At 45.4% G+C, this 20268-nt stretch overlaps 1 protein-coding gene across 15 annotated transcripts in view; it reads left to right on the top strand.

Annotated features, from left to right (window-relative positions):
- The window catches only part of ATP11C (ATPase phospholipid transporting 11C), a 172596-nt gene extending 153258 nt beyond the window's left edge, over nt 1-19338 (top strand). For 4 of the 15 annotated variants that reach the window (XM_023249318.2, XM_019824382.3, XM_019824385.3 and 1 more), the window contains 5 exons: nt 2132-2197; nt 4372-4475; nt 7402-7555; nt 13927-14031; nt 16569-19338. In XM_023249318.2, the coding sequence (XP_023105086.2) occupies nt 2132-2197; nt 4372-4475; nt 7402-7555; nt 13927-14028 (426 nt within the window). In that variant the 3' untranslated portion in view covers nt 14029-14031; nt 16569-19338. Of the gene's footprint in view, nt 1-2131; nt 2198-4371; nt 4476-7401; nt 7556-7674; nt 7741-13155; nt 13247-13926; nt 14032-16568 lie in introns of those variants that run through there. The other 11 variants (XM_023249314.2, XM_023249316.2, XM_023249317.2 and 8 more) reach the window with 11 other exon arrangements.
- Nucleotides 19339-20268: the final 930 nt, after the last annotated feature.

The following is a 20268-nucleotide window of genomic DNA, read 5'->3' as shown; positions in this document are numbered from 1 at the left end:
GTGTTGAAGTAAGCCGCCTCCTGTGCGCATGGCTGACTAAAGACCTTGTGTACAAACCTTCTAGAAGCTTAACTTGGCTGTAATTTTTAATAGCTGGACGGAGTTTTTAGTACTTCAGCATTTGGACCCCTGTACCTTTCCTGATGTTTTCTTTTTAAGGAAACTCAACCCCCAACGTGGGGCTCGAACTCAGGACCTCAAGATCAGGAGTCACATGGTCTACTGACTGAGCCAGCCAGAGGCCGCAAGACTTCGCAAAGCAGGGGCAAAGTCTGGCCCCGCTCGGTTCTTGTTTATAGCGGCCTTTCGTGCTTAGAGTTGAAGGGGGTAGCCCCCGTTATCTTTACAATATTCGCCCAATAGTTGAAGAGTGGGAATCCCTTTCTCTTCCTCCTTCCCTTCCACATGGGAGCACAGTGTTTTCCAGAAAGGCTACACTAATCCCACCAGTGCCTTCCTGGCAAGCGACTACATAAGTCAGCACCTGCGTGGGGGTGGTTTTTCCCTGGCTTGTGTTCTAGGAAAGAACTGCTGATGGGGTGAGGTCTTCTCACAGCCACACGGTGAATGTCGAGCCCAGCGCTTCACATGTGCTTTCGCTACGTTCGTTCGATTCCTGGGCTTCCTCTTCAATGGTCACTCATTCTTTATCATGTAGAGCGAAGCTAAGGTTCAAAATGAACTTACCGAGTACGGTGACTGTGTCCACAACCTGCACAGTCAGCATCCGTTAGGGAAGTAATGGGCTCAAGGAATTTGAATGACACTTTGAAGTTAGGTACTACATACACACAAAACCTTTCTAATTTGGACTAACAGAAGGCAGTTTAATAGGAGTCCCTTAAAATTATTAATCACTGGGAGCACCTGGTTGACTCAGTCAGTAGAGCATGGGACTCTTGGTCATGAGTTCGAGCCCCAGGTTGGGCATAGAGATCGCTTTAGAAAAATGGTAAATCACCAAGTAACTGCTGGAGAAATAGAGATCTAGGACTTTAGAGTAGGCACACGTAGCCCTTGTCAAGGAGAGTACCTTCCTAAATCTCTGTAGGCCAATCCCTTGAGCTTTGCCCACCAGTAAGAAGGGATTACATCACACGATTTCTCAGTTCCCCGTAACTTTACGGCTGCTTCTGTGACGTTCACGTTGTATTTTAGTTTCATCTGGCACATAAATTCTAAAGAGCTGACTGTTTCTGAAAAAGAGTTTGCCGCAAAGTAGGTGGGTACTCTCCTGCGGTCTGGTGCCACGTTTCATCTGCTCAGCAGACTTTGGGCGGAGCGCAGGGAGCTTTGGCCCAGCGTGTGTCCCATTCGTCACCCATTTTGAGTTCATGAAGGCCAAATGGATTAGACTTTACTGCGCATGTCGCCATCCTTCTAAATGTTTGCTAAAGTTACAGTACGTGTAAGAACTGTTGTCAGCAATTAAACATGACACCACGTATGATTTGCTCAAATCCTTTTTTTTTTTTTTTTTTTGCTTCTGTTAATCTTAATTTTTTATGATTTTTTTTAAAAACGTTTTACATTTCATTTTCTGTTTTAATGCTATGCATTCAGATCTTGACAGCATTTGGTAAGCATATGTGCCATTCATTGCCATAGTTATGGATTTATACACGCTCTCTGCTTCTCTTCAATGTGCACCTGTTGACAGTTCTAATAGTTACAGCCAAAAAGTTAGGCCTTATCTTTAGGATGTGAGTCCATTTGTCTAGAGATTGGTCCTCCTTGGAGAGCTTTTACTTCTGTATTGCAGAGAAAGCCCATATCAGACTCTTCAGAGACACGAATCATCCAAGTGCCCTGTTTTGATGAACATTACCGTTAGTGGGAATAGGGGTGGGTTTTTTGTTTCTCTGCCTTTATGACACCAGTGTGTTCCCTGTTCAGTACTACGTGAAGTAATGGAAATAAACCCCGTCAACCACAAGTGTGCTGTAGCTGTCCGAGGAAATGTAGGGTCACAGTAAGAGCCAACGTCTTGGCCTGATCTTTTGATCACCTATTTCCCTAAACAGTTTCTACGGAAATCCTCAGCATTTACGCCGAAGATTAAAGTTGCCTTTTTATTTGCTTAAGTAGGCTCGTGTATTCATGGTGCGTGTAATTGTTCAATGTTTTTCAGGTATATGGAAACTGGACTTTTGGAACCATTGTTTTTACAGTCTTAGTATTCACTGTAACTCTGAAGGTTAGATTTTTTATTTATTCAAATATACTTAATACTGTTTTTGTAGTACTTTCTGATCTCCCACTGTCCTGTCTTTTTTGTCTTCTCTTTATTTTTATTGCAGGTTGTTCATTCAAGTGTGAATCTTTACCAAACTGTGTATGATATTAGATATTTAGACACTTGTATGCTATTTGTGAACCATTTTTCCAGTCTGTTAATGTGTTCTCTTTCGTTTCATTCCGTAAAAATTCATACACATAGTTATGTTCAAAATCTGTATATAGACAGGCTGTGAGTGTGTGTGTGTGTGTGCATGTTAAAGAGTTGAATAGTTTTTAAAACTAGGTATCTGTTTGCCAACACCAGGCCTCAAAGCAGTTTGGGTACTTACGACAATCGAATAGATGTCCATGAGCGAGAAATGTGTGCAAAAGAGCTCAGTAGTGACAAAATTTTATATAATGTCTTTATCACTGACGTGTATCCATATTAGTGATGAAATGCATAAGAATGTACAGCAGGTAGCATACAGGAGTCATTGGCATTAACATGCAGCCATGTAGTATACTCTGAAGGCTTGCTGAATTCGACCCTTGAGACTTCCGATTTGGGACTCTCTTATCCTTGAAAGCATAATCAAATTCTTTTGATGATCGTTCCAGTAATGAACACCTCACGTGGGGTCCAAGAATGAGCATCTTTAAATGAATTCCAGTGGTCCAGACTAGAATTCTAGAAGAATGATTGACAAAGGACCTCTGATCATCTCCCCTCTAAGTTTTTATTCCTGATTCATTTCTCATACCCAACAGAGCCAACATGCGTTTGCATTTTCCATCGACTATTTCAGTAATATTTTAGGGCTGCAAAAGAAAATGCTACAATTTTGTCTCAGTTTAGCCACTTACTAGCTGGTATTCTTGGGCAAGTGACTCCATTTCTCAGTACCTTCATTTCTTCTATAAAATGGAGATAAGCGTTATCGCTTAGGATTTTTGGTGGGATGTCTCTCAGTGAAGACACACACAGCATTTAGAACGGTGTCTGGCGCATAGAATGTGGTCAGAACAATAGATGCTAGTTGTTGCTATTTATTACGATGATTCACAGGATCATGATTTGAAACGAAGGCCTCCCCACCTTTTTTTCACCTGCTCTTGCCTGTGGCCCCAGGGCTTCCAAGTGCCCTTCGATGTCAGAGTTGGCCTTACCGTGCTGTCTTTCATGGGTCCCTCGAAAGACGTGCACTCTCTCATCTTTGGATGGGCATCGTTGTGACCTTTTCCCGAGCAGCCCACAGGTTTATGGATGAGAAACTATAACAGAGAGTGGAGGACCGGGGTGTCACAGCAAGTAACAAAATGGAGACACCACCTCCTCCTTAAAAAGTTCAAAAACATCCCCAGATGTTAGTCCACGTGGCCCAGCGATTTCAAACAGGCAGAACAGACCATACGTTTTATTTTTAGATTGCACTTGAAAACCTCAGGTGCCACAATCCGAAGAGACAGTCGGCCCTGGCAGAAGCGTGGAGGGATTAACACCTAAGGCAACTGAAAGTGTTACTCGTGTAACGGACTAGACCTGGCTTTCACAATTGAAAGGCGCACTACCTGGTCAGGCCCGTGATTCATTGCTACATGGCGCCAGGCGTGTAGACCTAGTTCCCTTGGCATTTAATAATCCCCGGCTGTTGTGTTGGAGCTACCTCCCTGTAGTTCGTCTCCTCTTCCTAACTGACCCTTCAATCTCCGGCTGCTTTTCTGTGTCCATCTAGTGCCAGCTCGGCCTTGTCCGTTTGTCGTCAGTTTCTTGGCCGCCACTCCCCGAGGACTTGGGGCTCCAGCCTCCTGGATATTCCCGTGACCTCGATGCCTGCCTCTCCTTCAGGAGTGCGGCATCTCCAGCCCCACACCCACCTGCTACTTGCTTGACACGCCCCCCCCCCCCCCCCCAAGCCTATACTGTAGGGTCTAGAGGCCTTGGGACAGAGCTAACCCCTTTCTTGCCCTGGCTCTGTGAAAAGTCTGGATTCTGTTCTTCTTTTAGTTTCCCTCTCTTCTCGTTGCCTGGCCCAAGCTAGATCCTCCCGTAGGTATCCTAAGGTATTCAAGTTCTCGAGTGGCAGAGTGGACTTACTGCCCGGTGCAGTTTGTACCCATCACGACATCTCTTGTGTTGTGTCTTTTCAGCTCGCCTTGGATACTCGTTTCTGGACGTGGATAAATCACTTTGTGATTTGGGGTTCTTTAGCCTTTTATGTATTTTTCTCATTCTTCTGGGGAGGAATTATTTGGTAAGCAGCTGTACACGTGTGAGTAATGTGTAAATAACAAAGTAGATATGTGTCTATGTGCATTGTCTATGCAAACGTTAATTATACTTTCGAAGCGCCGATCAGGTAAGATGGCAGGTCTTCAATATTCACGGATGGGGAGTCACTTCAGCTACGAATGCTGTTCATTTCAGGTAAGATTTCGCAGGCAAGTAAATGGACTACACGAGTCACTCCGAAGTCCTCCCTTCTAATAGCCCCCGTCCACATCTTTCACCTTGAACGTGTGTAAGCATCTCTCTGTGAAGTGAAACCGCAAGTTCTAGCAGGGACCTTCCATGTGATTTACAGTGGAAATACTCATCCTGTGACGTTTCTACGTGACACAGTGGCCAACAGATCCGTTATTACCCATTTGGACTCCCTTGTCTCTTTCTGGGCTGTTACTGTCAGTCTTGTCCCTACAGGTGTGCTCAGGGTGTGGAATACATACCACTCAGGATCCAGAGGGTTGTATCTTAACCTCACCATCTCGCTGGCGGGGGCGGGTGGGGGGGGGGGGCGGGTAGAGGCAGACTGGACAGCGTGGCCTTGGAGTTCACTGAGTTCATCTTGGTTCGGTAGACGTTCATTTGGGATCCCTTTTGTGTGAAGCACTCTGGGGGAAACGGAAAGGAGATCAGAATCTAGCGAGAGGGGCGTATAAGCTGTGATGGGGAGAGTTAGAAGGAATGAAAATAAGTTAGATTGTCCTCTCCTTTTCTTACTCCCAGAGGCCTAAATGTTGTGTAGCCGCTTTCATTAACCAGTGGCTTCTCTTGACAAGGACGCAGAGAGCATGGCTAGAGGAAGCCATAGGGTGCAATTCTAGGAGGACATTCTTTGCACGGGTTCGGGCAAAATCATGCATACAAAACACTCCATGTTATCACGGAGATGTGAGGCTGTGTTTATCGTCCCTTGAGACTTCATTAGAAGAAACTCTTACCGCTTTTGAGAAGCTGTTAAAATGAAAGCCTTAAGAAATAAAAATATGAAAAGCCTAATCGCGTAAGGAACTACCAGTTCCAAAAAGGGTAATCATGGCATATGTTGGGCACCTCCAAGAGGTAATTTCTGCAGCAGTGAAGCTGACGGAAGTCCCTGTTGTCTTTAATAATCCACAAATTAATCAAAGTTGGTTAATCAAATGTAATATACAATTGTAATTCTGCCCAGAGCACCATAATTCTATCTATGAATCCGTGTAATCAGCTTCTGAACTAATGCAAAATTTCCACAAGAATGAAATGTTTCTAGCCAGCTAGTTTCTAACTCTGACCACAGACCGTCCCTTATTGATGAAAATAAATCCTTGAAAAGATTAAGACATTGTCACATCTGTTTTCATTCATTAGAGATACTTCCTGAAAATGTAATAGTGATAAATCTGTTTTTATTTTGTTGCCCGTAGTGCTGTCCTTCAGTAGAGCTGAGTTGAGCCACTACATGAATATAAAACTTACATTATAAAGCAACCAGCGAAATATGACCAGAAACTGTGAGAGACTTGAGCTGAATGCTGGTTCCAGCTACTGTCTCTGGACACACTCAGCCCCGAGGCGTGGTGACACATCCCTCTGTGATGTGGGGATTGGCAGTGAGAACGATGATTTCTGAGCCCCCAACCCAATCCAGGAATAATACCTTTTGCTTTTTGCTGTTCCCCTGTAAAGCTCCATAGGTATCCTCAAGACAAAGAAAATTCTAGAGCGGTGAATGACAGAGTATTGTGGGTACTGTGTGGAATGCCCTGTGACTCCCTGTCACTTGTGTACTGGACGCTTCTTAGGGTCCATTAACTGCGTAGAAAATGAGTCAGGGTGCCCTTGAGAGTTAGAGTGAGAGCTCTGCAGAATTCTTTCCTGGACGGTAGGGACCCTAGAAGACTTAGCCCAGACCTCCTGAATTTCTCCACCTCACTGTTCTGCTCACTTCCTCTGCCACACTCTAGTCCCCACGTAGCTAGAGCCGCAAACTTGATTTTATTATGTTACATGAGAGGGAAGGCACAAACATCGATTTTTTTTTTTTTTTTAATGAGGAACAAACTTATCTTCAGCGAGCCCTTTGCATCGTCTAATAAATGAGACAAGTGGTTATCCGCCCAGAGCTCCTAATCCAGGGGAGAATCTGTTGTGTATCCCAACCCTGGACACTCCCTCCTCCCCCGCTGCAAACAGGGTGTAGTCTGCTGAGGCTCTCCGTGCCTCGGCCTGGGGAAACTAGCCGTGCTTCTCTGTGGCCACCAAACAGCTCAGTGAATGACTTCGAATGAAATCCAGCATCCGGATGAAGGGTCCTAGATATCTGGCCCCCAAGACTGCGTGTCCTATTGGCAACATTCTCCTGTCCAGCCTGGTTGGCACACCCTGGGTACCCCGTCTGTATTCGGGGATGAGAACGGTGGAGAGAGAAACTCGACCCTCCCTTTTATATTGACGTAGAGTGGGGGGGGGGGCAGGGCGGGCGGGGTATAAAAACGTCTTTTACATTTCCGAATGTAGAGCACAGTCCATTCTCCTATGAACAAAACAGCTGAGGAAGTAAAATACCTTTTAGCATAAGAAGTAACCATCTCTTTTTGAGTATCTTGAAGCCCCAATATTTTCTAATGCAAATACATACTCTGCACTTGACGGTTTTAAAGTTGATTGCTTAGTTGTCTTCAGGTCGCATGCACTTTATTGTCGTTTTTGCCCTTTAGTTATCCTTTCTTTTTCCTCCCAACATTTAGTACATGAAATCTGTGTAGTACTTTGGGGATATTCTTAAAGAAAATTATTTTTATTAAGGTGTGTAATTTAGAAGAGTCCCTTTAACTACAAAAGATAATTTCGATGACACCTCTGTTTGATATGACAGGACCTGATTTCTTTTTCCATTCTGTGTTTTCTTTCCACTCTAGGCCTTTTCTCAAACAACAGAGAATGTATTTCGTATTTGCTCAAATGCTATCTTCTGTATCTACATGGTTGGCCATAGTTCTTCTAATATTTATCAGCCTTTTCCCTGAGATTCTCCTGATAGTCTTAAAGAATGTAAGAAGAAGAAGTGCCAGGGTAAGAACTCAATTTATGTTATCACTTGATTTTTGGAAGGGGCTTCAATATCTGCCATGAACTAAAAACGTTATTTAGAGAACTGCGTTAGTTACAGCATGTTAAACCCCTCCTTACAGGTGCATCACTTAATTTCCTCTTCTGCATAAAAAGTATAGTAAAAACTCCGTTATCCAATGCAGGTGGTAAGTAGACTCCTTAATAGTGTTCTATGTGACCTTTAGCAATCCATATGGAGCATCTCATATGCTCCATATGGAATTTTAAATGGAAAAAATGGTTGTTGTTTTTTTTTTTTTGGTTGTTTTTTTTTTTTTCTTTTTAGCCTAGAATTTTCACACCAGGAATTTCCACACCAACATTCCAGCTTTAACCTTAGAAAGTTCCCTGCGGGTTGTTTGCAGAGGTTTTTTTGTTTTGTTTTTTTGTTTCTTCAGTCGATACTCCCAATTTGCTTCTTTCAAACCTCTCCCCCTTCCTCTGATTATAGTGCTGCTTAATCTCTGTATCGCTTCTAGCCCTGTCTGTCCAGCAGTATATCTGAACCAGAGAGAACTCCCTGGATGTGATTTCTGCATCCTTACCTTCCTGAACACACTTGTAAAAATTCAGATTATTTTATGAGTGTGTTTTTAGTTTTGCTGCTTAAATCGCCAAATTCTTGCGGGAGCGACAAGTTACTACCCTCTGCCAGGCTAATTCCTTGGCCCTGCATTGTCTGATAGCTTTCAAACATTTCTAAAAAGCCTTTCAAGTGAAAGGGGTAGATTAGCCTGGAAAATAAAACTGGCACATTCTGACCAACAGGTTAATTAAATATGTCCTCTTCCTGCCAACGCTAATTCATTTTGCCAAGCAAAACCCCGTTTGTCTCATTATTCACAGCACCTCCGTCTCACAGCCCCTCCAGTGCAGTATTTTCAGGAAATGGTCTAATGTATATCTACCTGACCTATTGGATCAAATTTGCCAACCAGCTGAGCCACAAAACTGGCTTGTCTGATGGGGGTTTTGGCCCACTGATCTGATAGAATGCGGTGGTTGGCATCACGCAGTTGTAGGAGCTGAAACGATTACGAGAAAACCTTTCGCGACTAGACGCGTTAAAGAGGACCTTTCGTGATCAACAGGTTGGCATCAGCTCCAGTCAAAAGCAGTCGACTGTCAGCGGCATGAGCCACGTCGATTCTTGGTACACAAAGCCAGCCACTGTACAGTTAGGTGGTCGGAACTGGCCTTAACCCCCTGCCTCCACATGCCTTGCGGGCAGCACTGAACACGATACCATTACCCTGGTCCACTCTTTAATCCTTCCAGTAGACCCCTGACCGTCTCCCTCCAGCCTGGGATTTAGTCTTAGGATGCGAAAGAGGCATTTGCTTGTCTGAGTATGCCTCCGAATCAGTTGACCAGGGGTAAAAACAGGTCGATATAACACGTTTTTCCCAGAATGGCTCAAGCAGCAACTTCCATCAAGCCCGATAAAAAACGGTCACTGTAAGAAATGGTTTGGTGCCTTGTTATGATAGAGAATTTGTCTGGGAAAGATCTCGGAGGTGCCCTCCCATTCTCCTTACTTGGGAGTACAGTTTGGGAATGCTCCTAAATGTTTTTCTTAGTTGGGTCGGTGGAGCTCCTGCTAACTGATGGCTCACACCCAACTTCCCGCTCTCAAGAGGATACAAACACCTCAGAAATCAAAACCTTCGAACACATCACCCCTGTCCTCTTCCTTAGACCCCCTTCTTTTAAAATAAGTAAAATAAACATTTTAAAAAATAAAATAAATAAGAGGGGGGCCACCCAGGTGGCTCAGTCGGTTAGGCGTCCGACTTCAGCTTGGGTCATGACCTCACGGTTCGTGGGCTCGAGCCCCGCATCGGGCTCCTTGCTGACAACTCGGAGCCTGGAGCCTCCTCTGGATTCTGTGTCTCTCCCTCTCTGTCTGCCCCCCTTCCCGCTCGTCCTCTGTCTCTCTCTCTCAAAAAGAAACATTAAAAAAATTTTGTTTTAAATTAAAAAATAAATAAACTTAGACACAGGCTGGAGGTGACTTTTCTATAATTTCAGTGGCCATAAAATAGAGGGATGATACAGAGCAGTCCCAGATAAAGACGTAAAACATTTTCTTTTCACGCAAACGGTAGAATCCGAACTTCTGCCGGAAGCATGCGGTTCGGCATGCGATTTGTTTGCCATGGGTTATGTCCACGACACGAGGATTTATAGTGCCTGTGCTATAGCTTGGCATGCTGGTGTGCTAGAACAACCAGGAAAACTCCCATAATCACCTTCATTCATCCAGTCACTCATTCATCGATCCCTACCCTCATTGAACCAGAACATGTGTTGAACCGCCTACTGATGAACATCTCTCTTTACATCCAGTGTCTGAAAGGCTAAATGGTTTTTCAGACCCTGTGGGATTTTGAGAGTTGCAGATGAGACGCAAAGTTGTGGGCACTCAGCAGCACTGCCTCCCCCCCCCCCCCCCCCACACCTTGTGAGGAAACGCAAGAGCAAAGTAGCGCGTATGAATGCATAAAGGCCAGCTGAAACAGCCATGGCTGTCCTGATAAGTCACGTCTGTTTCCGTGAGGCCCTGTTTGGCCATTCAGAGAAGCAGAGGCCACTTGTAAGATGAAGGAGAAAGAGGATCTTCATCGCCAGCCAGTCTGGCATCCCGGGTGACTTCCCACCTTGCGTAACATCCCTTGCTAAGGCATTGGCTTCACTTTAAAGAGCGGCCAAAGATTCTCTTACACTGGGTCAGCCTCCTGCCTGCCAGGCTCCCTAATGTGGTAAAGTGAGTGTCCCCGCCTAGACCTGGAAGATTCCCCCCGACTTCAGCCAGTAAGCGTGTTGGAGCCTTTGGACACATGGCCAGCGAGCGCCGTGCTCGTGTGGGTCTTGGCAGCTGTCTCCAGGAGGGAACGCGGCAGTGGGTGGTGAAAACGTCTCTGGCATTTGAAAAAGAAGCTAAGCCACGTACACGCAACAGTTACAGAAGCGGCCTTCTGCTGGATTCCGTTCAGTTCGACACACGTCGCGTGAGGGTCCGCTGTTAGCTAGCCACCGCCCTAGGTGACAGTAATCCAGGGATGAGTCACGCGTGGCCCCAGCTCACGAGGAGCTGCCACCCCAGCGCAGTTCTAAAGAGGATTTTTACGCAACCCTTGGGGAGGCCGGCACGGAGCAGAATAGTAGGCTCCGGGATGTGGCGCGTTGTAACACGTCCGAGCTATTCCAAGTCGCCACCTCCGGAAGCCGCCAGTAAAAAGGCTTGTGTGGCAGCCTCCAGCCCAGCCGGGTTCCGTCCTGACATCACCGGAGAGGATCCCGCTGTCTTCGCAAACGGGTTCCCTCGGTCATTTAATTCACAGGTTAGTTTCAGCTACCTGTTCCTCAGCTGTCTTTTCAGCAGTGTGGTCAGCTTTTGAGGCCCAGGTCCCATCATGAAGGATCAGAAAGCTTTTCTTTGGCTCCTACCCTGCCAGAGCCGCATCCCCGTCACGACAGGACGTGACGAAAAGCACCCGTGAGCGCAGGACAACGGAACGGCAAGACGACCCCGCAAAGGAAGTTTCCGGTGTAGGAACCCCGGTGGGTACGTCAACAGGTTGTGTCTCCCCTAAGCACAGTTGCTGGGCTCCGTGGCAGTCAGTGAACTGACCCCTGCCCTTTCTGGCCAAGTGGTAGCTACCACTTGCCACTTCCGACGGAGGACTTGCCCGCGTACCTTTAAGTAAGTTTGCCCGCGTAACCCACCACTGTCAAGAGGGAGGCTTGACTTGGCCTGCTAGACCCTGGACTGCTGTCCTCTGATGGCAGTGGCCCTAGCCACGTGGCCATGCCTAGCATGGGATGTCCGCACGAACAACAAGAAAGACTCTATTACGTAGGGAGCTCTGTCAGAGAAAGTGCCTTGCAAACTTTGGAGAATACGCTTTATCCTGTTAAAAACGGTGGTGCCGAGGCTGATTACTGTCGTGATTCTGACAGTGTCCCAGCCAACCTTGGCCTCGAAGGATAACAGTCCTGTTGACCGGATCAGGCAAAACGTTGAATCCTCACATTGTGGCTGTTGAGACGGACCTTTATGCATTGGCCTCTTTGACGCAGGTGACTGCGGAGGAATGTGGGAATGTCGTACTCTTCTAGCTCATTCTCTCCCTTCCTTCCACCTCCACCAGTCGCTGGCTATATCGGTTTTTGATTGCTTTAGATCTTCTTTCCATGCTGTCTCCTGCCTTCTCTACTTTCATACTCCCTTTCTCTTTCCTTTATAAAGCGGCCTAATCTATGAACCCCTAAAATTTCTGCTTCATAGAAATACTTTTATCTCTGACGGTTGGATATAAGGTTTTGAGTGTACCAAACTGTGCCTAGGGTTGCAGTCTTAACTAAATAGGGTTGAATATTAAACGTGGGGGCGGGGGACTCGGTGTCGCGTTAATCTCACTATGAGAGTTTGGCCCGCAAAATGGAAGACGGGACAGTTTAAAATTTTTCTTCCCAGAAACAACATATTTATTTCTCTAGCCTTATCCATTGGGGATTTGCATGTTGCCAACATGTCACCAACTTTATTTAAGGAAAATACGAACAGGAAAACAAATACAGCTGTGTTCAGACATCTACGAATAAGTCAAAGTATTTGCCTGTAAGAGTTTTATTGTTTATTCGCTGCTGTTAGATACATATGATACTTTAGCTGATATCTTTTTTTTTAGACCTACTTTCCATTAGGCACTAAGTGGATCACATGGGCAATCTTGATTAGCAGAATTGCTCTCTCTAGGCATTTTAAAGGAGAAATTCCTAGCCCTTCAGCCTACCCTGCTGAAGAGGTCTCTGTAAGAAAAAAGAGAAAAACCGATCAAATGACATTAGGATAGGGGCGCCTGGCTGGCTCAGTCGGTAGAATGCGCTACTCCTGTTCTCGGGGTTGTGAGTTTGAGCCCCACGGCGGGTGTAGACATTACTTAAAAATAAAATCTTTTTTGGAAGAACTACGTTAGAATAAGGGAAGTTAAACGCTGGTCCGGCAGTAAATGGGAGCGAAGTGTGGTTTCACCAAATGTCTTCCCATTGTGTTAGTTTTGTTAGGTTTGTAACATGCCACGGCCCGACAGCAGTCAGTCCCTTCGTGTTGAATCTGTGCAGCTGGATAGGGGAGATAGTTACTGCAGGATAGATTGGTGATGGACCCTGGACATAGCTCTCTGACCCATGGATTTCGAACCATGTGGGTTAGTGAGTTAACGATTAGAAACAAGCCATATTTTAGTGAGAAGCGTGTTTTAAAACGATTCAGGATAGTCCGTCTTCCCATGAACAAAGCAACTTTAAATTGTTATACGGAGAAATAGTCATTTGCACATATAATGGACTGTTCCTAACCCTGACTCTACTATTACTTCAGAAAGTGATGCCTTCAAAACTAACATGTCATTTCGACTTCGAATTCTCCAGGTTTCTTTTTAAATGTCTTACATTTCAGAGAATATTTACTTTTTTTTTTTTTTTTTTTTTTTTTTTTGGTTTCTGCATTTCTCTTTCTTCTGCAATTTCCCACCCTTTGTGCAATTGTGAACAAGGTAACGAAACGCCTCCCTTCCTCAGGAACATCTACTATCTTCATGCTTTCTCAAACTTCCAGCAATCACAGTTTCTCTTGGAGTGAATAAGGTGATTTCCTTTCTTAATGTACCGACTTGCCTGCGTTCTCATTTGCTTGACACCATTTTTCTGACTCTTTATGAACGATGACTTCTCAGTGCTCATTTCTCTACCTTCTGTTGATACTTAAGAGTATTTTGTCATTTTCCTTTAATCATTTGTTCACCTTCTCAAATGGTCACACTGGAGAGGAGGTGATGTTCGAACACTTGGACCGTAACTCTCTAGCCCCATTGATTCCCGGTGCACAGTGGAAGCCACGGCGTGCTAGAGCTAGGGTGTTCACGAAGACAGGAATGTTTTGCACAAATCTCTCTTTGCTCGATACACTCACAGCACCGGCCCAACTCTCAGAGGTGTTCACCAAAAGGATGGTAAGGTTTACTAATCCAACCATATTGACTCATCTCCCGCATAACCTACCAGTGTCATTTCAAAACGCCCAGTTTGCCTTATACTACTAATATCTGTATACTTACACCGTGAAACCCGTTCAATTCGAGTTGGAGACTTCCTTAGGTCTTTAAGTGTATCCGTTGAAATGTGACACATCTGCTGTAGCTTAATCGTTTGTACTTTTGGCCAAAAGAGTAGTCTGTAGGAAATGATTCTTTTTCTTCTACGTTTTTATCACCAGGTAGGTTAACCAGTCTTCAAATGCTTTAAGTATCTTTACCTCACTATTACAGAGAAATCTGAGCTGTAAAAGGGCATCTGACTCATTATCCGCCAGACCTTCAGTCAGACCTCTTCTTTTACGAACATTCTCAGACGAATCTAATATATTGTAACAGGTACCTAGTGGTAAACGAGCGGGCTGGCTTTAAAGAAACAGATTAACAGCATTATAAAGACAAAAATGAAAATAGCACTCTAAATTTTCTCTGCTGTTGGTGTGGTGAACTTTATACTTAACTCTTTACAACAATATAAAGATGCATTACTTGGAATATGGGGAAAATTGGTATTTTAAATTTGCTAAGCTCCCAAATGAAACTTTAGGCCTTTTGCAGAGCTGGAGGGTCAAAAAACAGATTTAATTTGCGAGGGGCGACTTGCGGCAGAGCCGCCCCGTGAAAGGGCTCGTTAATACCGATTAGGAAATAACAGTCTCGACTGTAAAAGATCATTCGGAAGACTGAAAACAAATATTCCAAAATTGCATCTGTATAACGTCAAGTCCATTTAGCCTTGCATGTTCTTTTGGGAATTAGGTGCAAATAATCCGGTGTGTTCGTATCTCCATGTGCTGTGTCTGTGTGTTTGCAGGTATACACTTAATGTACTCGTACATGTCTGACCCCCCAAATTAATGCCCCAACCTAATCACTTTGATTCATGTCAAGTTTTATTCAAGCTAGATGTTTCGACTTGTCAGAGGTAAAAGCTCAAATCCTTCCCAGCCATTCAGGGGGATGCGAACCTAATCACGTGGAACGCTTCTTCGCAGTTCATTTTCCCCAAAACGAGTAAATCCGTTTTATGGCCTGTTGCCTCGTTGACCCTCAGAGACGAGCGGGGGGGAATGGCCGTGGCACGGGAGGTGTCCTCTCCTCGGTGTTTTCTCCCTCCCGCTCGCTGCGGCGGCCTCCGTCGTCCCAGACCTCTAGAGGCCCTTTCTCCTCCACCCGGAGGACTTGAGAGTAATTCATGAATGAGGTTTCCGAGCCCATCAGCTTGGAAACAACTCCATACAGCTTAGGGCAGGGCCGCCTCTCCTGCGCGCCGAAAAACTGACGGTCATCGGGAGCCTCTTGCCTTTGGAACTCCCGATCGGGAGGCCTCCCCGCGGCCCGTTTTTCTCGTCAGCTGTCAACTCCCCCCACCCGCCAGCGAAGAACAAAAAGGAGAGGAATGGAGCGCGTGCTCTGGTTCTCCTGTGCCCTACGGTTTTCGCCAGTCTGCGTCCCCAGCGTTGCTTCGGACGCAGACGCCCTTGGCCCCGACGCACCTCTTAGCCTTCCCCGTTGGGGGCGACTCACCTGCTTCGATCTTCCTTCCCTCGGTAACGAATCTGCCTCCCAGTGGCTTTCAAAGCCTCGGACCCTTTTGTCCCAGGTAGCCTTGTCCTGAGCTGTATGGTGCCTTTTAGCTCTCCCGCTCCCAGCCCATTTTGTATCCCCCTGGATCGCTTTCTTCAGCTCGGTCCGCGTTTGGGAGACCCGGCTGGCTGAGACGCTGCTTGTGCTTTTGGCCTCTCCAGGGCCTTAGGTCCTACAACGCCTAACACACAAGTGGGGAAGTTTTCTTGTGAGGAAACAGTCGTCTTGCCCTCAGCGTAGTTATTTCCTCCAGGAATTTATCTTCACGTGGCGTTATTTCTCCTCCACGGAAAAAATGTGGCAATTGGCCTGGCCCCTGAGTTCGTCCCTCGATAAGGGAGCGGTGGGCGACTCCTTTTATAAGTTCTCGGCGTGAATGGCGACCTTATTTTTATCTTGGTTAGAGTGGGTCACCGTGACGCTGCCACCTGAAAAAAAACTGTCAGGAAAAAAAGGTTGGGTTGTAGAGTATAAAGCAGGTATGTTGAGAGGCGCGAGTCTTAGGTCTTGGGAGGGGGCCTCCAACCCGACCTTTTAAAACCCAACTGGGGGGCCGTCAGGTGTATCTTCTTCCCCGGGAGAGCACTGAATAAGGTTCAGGGGACAGAGAAGGGTCCACAGATTTCTTAGGGCAGTTTCTGTGGTGGCCCTTCCAAAAAACAGGATGAATAAGAGAAACAGAAGCTTCGGTTGACTTACAGAGACATGATCTCCCGAAAAGAAAATTCACTGCAGCATTGTGGGGAAGAAACCGGTTGCTTTCAGTAAAGGAAAGACAGTTTCACGGCAGTCTTTCGAAACGGAGCGGATAGATCTTCAGACTTCCTCCGTCAAAATTTACACACCCTGGCAAACAGTAATCCGTTCATCGGTTCACCAGGGCCTGAGTATCCGCTGCACGCGGGACACGGCGCTAGGTGCCGGAGATAGACCAATGAAACGTCCCTATTTTCAGCTCCCAGGCTAGAGGGAGGGACCCTGCTGAGCTAAGCCACGGCTGTGCTAGGTGGTCCTGGTGGTAAGGATGACTGAGAGAGCCCTGGAGCAATCCAAAAGCAAAAAGCAAGTCTGAATCTACTCGGCCAACAATTGAAGCAAGGATGAAAAACTGGGTATTGTGTCGCCCTTTTTTTTTTCCCTGCATGTGAATAAAACTTGGCACTTGAAGATAGCTCCTTTACTCTCATAACAAAATTTACTACTTGATTTATTTTGGAAAATGCTAAACAGATGGCTTCGCGCGATTGTTAAAATAAACCTTTTAACTCTGTATGTTTTAAATTTTTCAGAATCCGAATCTTGAACTGCCTATGTTATTGTCCTACAAGCATATTGACAGTGGTTACAGCTAAAAAAGAAAGCACGAAGACACAACTACGAAAAGTTGTCATCTCAGGATACGCAATATGCAACAAACTAAACCCCTCTCTTGTGTCTAGGGTTCAGAATAAATGTCCATTACAATACCAAATGACTCTCTTAAGCATTTACAGTTATCGTAAGTAGCCGTTATGGCCAAAGCTCTCAGTTATGAATCCTATGAAAGTTGAAAGCGAGAAGAATAATTAGAATTTCTGGCTTTAGATAGACGACTATAACTACCAAGTGGGTGCTCTTTTAACCCATGAACTCTGTGAATGGATTTAAATATAATAGTATAAAGTAGAAGTCATACAATGGGAATGAATAGATTTTGCTATTATTACTTTTTTTGCCTGGCAGAAGACATAGGCTGTTTGGATCACATTTCTTGTTCCTGCTGAGTGATAATCTTAAATTATTTTTTTTTTCAAACATATGAAAGGAATACTTGAAAATACAAGAAGACTAAATGGTATCAGTGCATCGGAATAATTCGTCCTTTCTGTTCACCCACATGCTAATTCTGTCCTCATGGAATAGCCTTGCCAAAAACTAACCTTGAACCCTTACGTGGAAAGAATGTGAATCCTGGATATTTTTGTGAGAATCAACAAAAATTACTTATTTTTGTTCTTCTGAATTAAACCCCACTGAAGGCGTGGATGGCTACCAGATTATTTTCAAAATAAAACATTTCCAGTCACTTAGTAAGTAGCCCCTCGAAAGAGTTAAGATCTAACGGATATTTTCCAGTATTCATTTTCCTGGGGTCTGAGGTGGGATAGGCAAAACCATAGTCACATAAAACTGAAGCCATCTGAGTATCCGTGTTTTATCATTTCCTGTGGAGAGGTGAAAAAAATAGCTTATTTCCAACTGTTAACGGTTATTTTTGGAAAGAGACTGCGTTTGTACATCCATGCAGCACTTTTGTTTTGAACTTGCCAGTTCGGGAAGGAGGGATCCGTCCCAAGACCGCGATTCGGCCTGCACAGCCATGACTCTGAACTTGAATGTTTTCTCTTAGCAAACATGGTTAGGTGACGGTCTGACTCTCAACCGTGAGATTCACCTTGGTGAAGGCCTTGACTTCCTGGACTAGAAGGAGGCTTTAGCCTCCTACGGAGTTCACTGAACACATCAGAATAAATGTGAAATATCTTTATTAAATGTCGAAATCAAACACATTTTGGGGGATAAAAATGGCTACATTTGACTACTAGCTTGAAATGGGCTCTTAAACAGTGTTTTCAGAAGCGCCTGGCTGGCTCGGTCGGTAGGCCACGCGGCCCTTGGATCTTAGGGTCGTGCGTCTGAGCCCTGTGTTGGGCATAGAGAGTACTTTTCTAAAAAAGTGTTTTCATACCGGTTTCCTCTTTTGGGTGTCTTTCTGGCATGCCCGTACTATTACTCGTGTTTCTGTTGTACCTTGCTTTAGGAAAGCGTTGGACCCAATCTATACCGGTGTGTTTATGTGGTCCGTGCGGCCCATTTGATTCTTCCATTATATAATTTGGGCCCGTATTTAGGTGTCATTTGTCTTGAACTCTAGGAAGGACATAATTCCGGTTACCGGAAACCATTCCATCATCGTGACCCTTTTACGTTATTCCATTTGTTCTCGTCTATCAGTATTCTCTTTGAGTCTTTTGTCGGATGTCCTTCACAGCTTACCTGAGTGCGCTGTGTTCTGCTAGCCTGTGTTTGAGGTAATCTGCTGAAAACAAAGTCTGTACGTTCTTTGCCTGTTCCAAAGAGCTAAAAAGTCAGACCCGGGAAAGCTTTTGACGTTTTTTGTTGTTCTTCTGCTTGTTGCGGCCGTCGCCGTGTTGTTGCCGTTGTTTACAGAAGTGCCGTATGGGATGTGACCACACGCGAGAGACCCGCAATACGGAGAGAGGCCCGTTTAACGCAGACCACCGGAGAGTGGCCTCATCAGAATACGCAGGGTGGCGGACACGTAACTGGCGGCGAGGCGCATTCCTTGCCGCCAGGAGGGTGACCGAGGGGGACTTAAGGTCCTATCTCAGCTACGCGTTACGCCGCAGCTCAGATTCACGATGGTGATCGTCGTGGCCTAGATCCTTGAGAGGGACCTGACTTTGCTTTTGTGAAAGGTATTTTAGTAACGAGCCAAGTAAGAACTGGTTAGCGGGGGATTAGGCGGATGGAACACCTCGAAGTAAGCCGTCCCCCGGTGTTCCTAGCGCGACAGTCTAACCACCTTGTTTTGTGACAGAGAAAGGGGGAGAATGTAATAGCAGGCTCACATATACCCATCATTGGAACCACTCTAAACTGTCAGGATGTCCTTGTAATTTTCACAACCGTCGTCCCTTGTTGGAAGGTGTAACCTACTGAGCGTAAACCATAAATTCCCTCTCTACGACATCTACACCAGCAGCAGTATAAATGTAAGCCAAAATTTGCCAGATCCATAATAATTTCGTGATGGAATTTTTTTAATAACATGCAGTATAGAAATGTGCAGATTTTATGCAAGTGTTAACCAAATCACTTTTCAGCTTGCAACATGGGACTGCAATACTACATTTTTCACTTAAGCAGTTTTTTACATCCACGTCGTTGCTTTCTATAATGACTGTGAATGCCATCTTTTATGAATGCAACTTGCCTTTTTCATTACAGAGATTTTTGTTTGATGTATCAATAAACTTTGGTATGATACGATTGCCATTTTAGCCTCTCTTTTGGAATGGTCTCGGTGTGCTTGAAATTTGGTCAAAGGTGTGTGTGTGTGTGTGTGTGTGTGTGTGTGTGTGTGTGTGCACCTGTCCCTCCCTCCCTCCCTCCCTCCCTCTCCGTGCCCCTGGCTGTCTCCCCTTCCCCCATTCCTCTGACATGGCTCGGCCTGCCTCTAAGACAAAAACCCCACTGTTACCGACTACTGAGAAAGTAAAAGTTTTTCCACGGGAGCTGGTTGTGTTACATTTTTACACGGAAGTCTCTGGGTTTTTGTAGCCTTTTAATCACATTAAGCCCTTGACCTGCATTTAGTGAATTTCCTCTTCTTTATCTTTATCTTTTATTTTAATGCCAGTATGGCTCACCCGCGGCCTTCTGTCAGTTTCGGGCGTCTCTCTTGTATTTTTTGGGAAGTGGGAAGCGGGCCGTGTTTGGAGGGGAGACTGGAGTGAAAGTTCCAGCTTTGCTCTTAGAGCCATTTTCCTCTCCACCCTCTCGTCACCTGCAAAATGGCGTCTTGGGGGGTGAGGGGTGGTCAGATGAGGCGAAGGATCAAAACTGCCTTGCGGGACTCCCTTTGTTATTCCGATGAAATCATCGCTGCTTTTACATTAAGGGGATTTTTATCGCCCTGATCTTTTTAATGGATAGTTGTCATTTACGGACTTTTCACAGATGGGACTATGGTGGATTCTTTCAGTCTTCTTGGATGTAGTTTGTGCGGGCTTCCTTCCTTCCCTTCCCCCATCCAGCCCGGTGGGGAGCTGCCTCACTGCCGAGCCTGCCCAGGACTGGCCAATAAAGTGAGTATTGTGAGAGTCGGAGTGGTCTGGCCCCTTCAACAAGAAGTGCACATACAAAGGTTAGGGGCTGAGGTTATCACTATGGTTATTCAGTGAATGTGTCCAGGGCCGAAGGGCT

Source organism: Felis catus, chromosome X (assembly GCF_018350175.1).
Source record: "Felis catus isolate Fca126 chromosome X, F.catus_Fca126_mat1.0, whole genome shotgun sequence".
Classification (NCBI taxonomy): Eukaryota; Metazoa; Chordata; class Mammalia; order Carnivora; family Felidae; genus Felis; species Felis catus.
The sequence above is the reverse complement of the archived record's forward strand: the minus strand, read 5'-3'. Positions and strand labels throughout refer to the sequence as shown.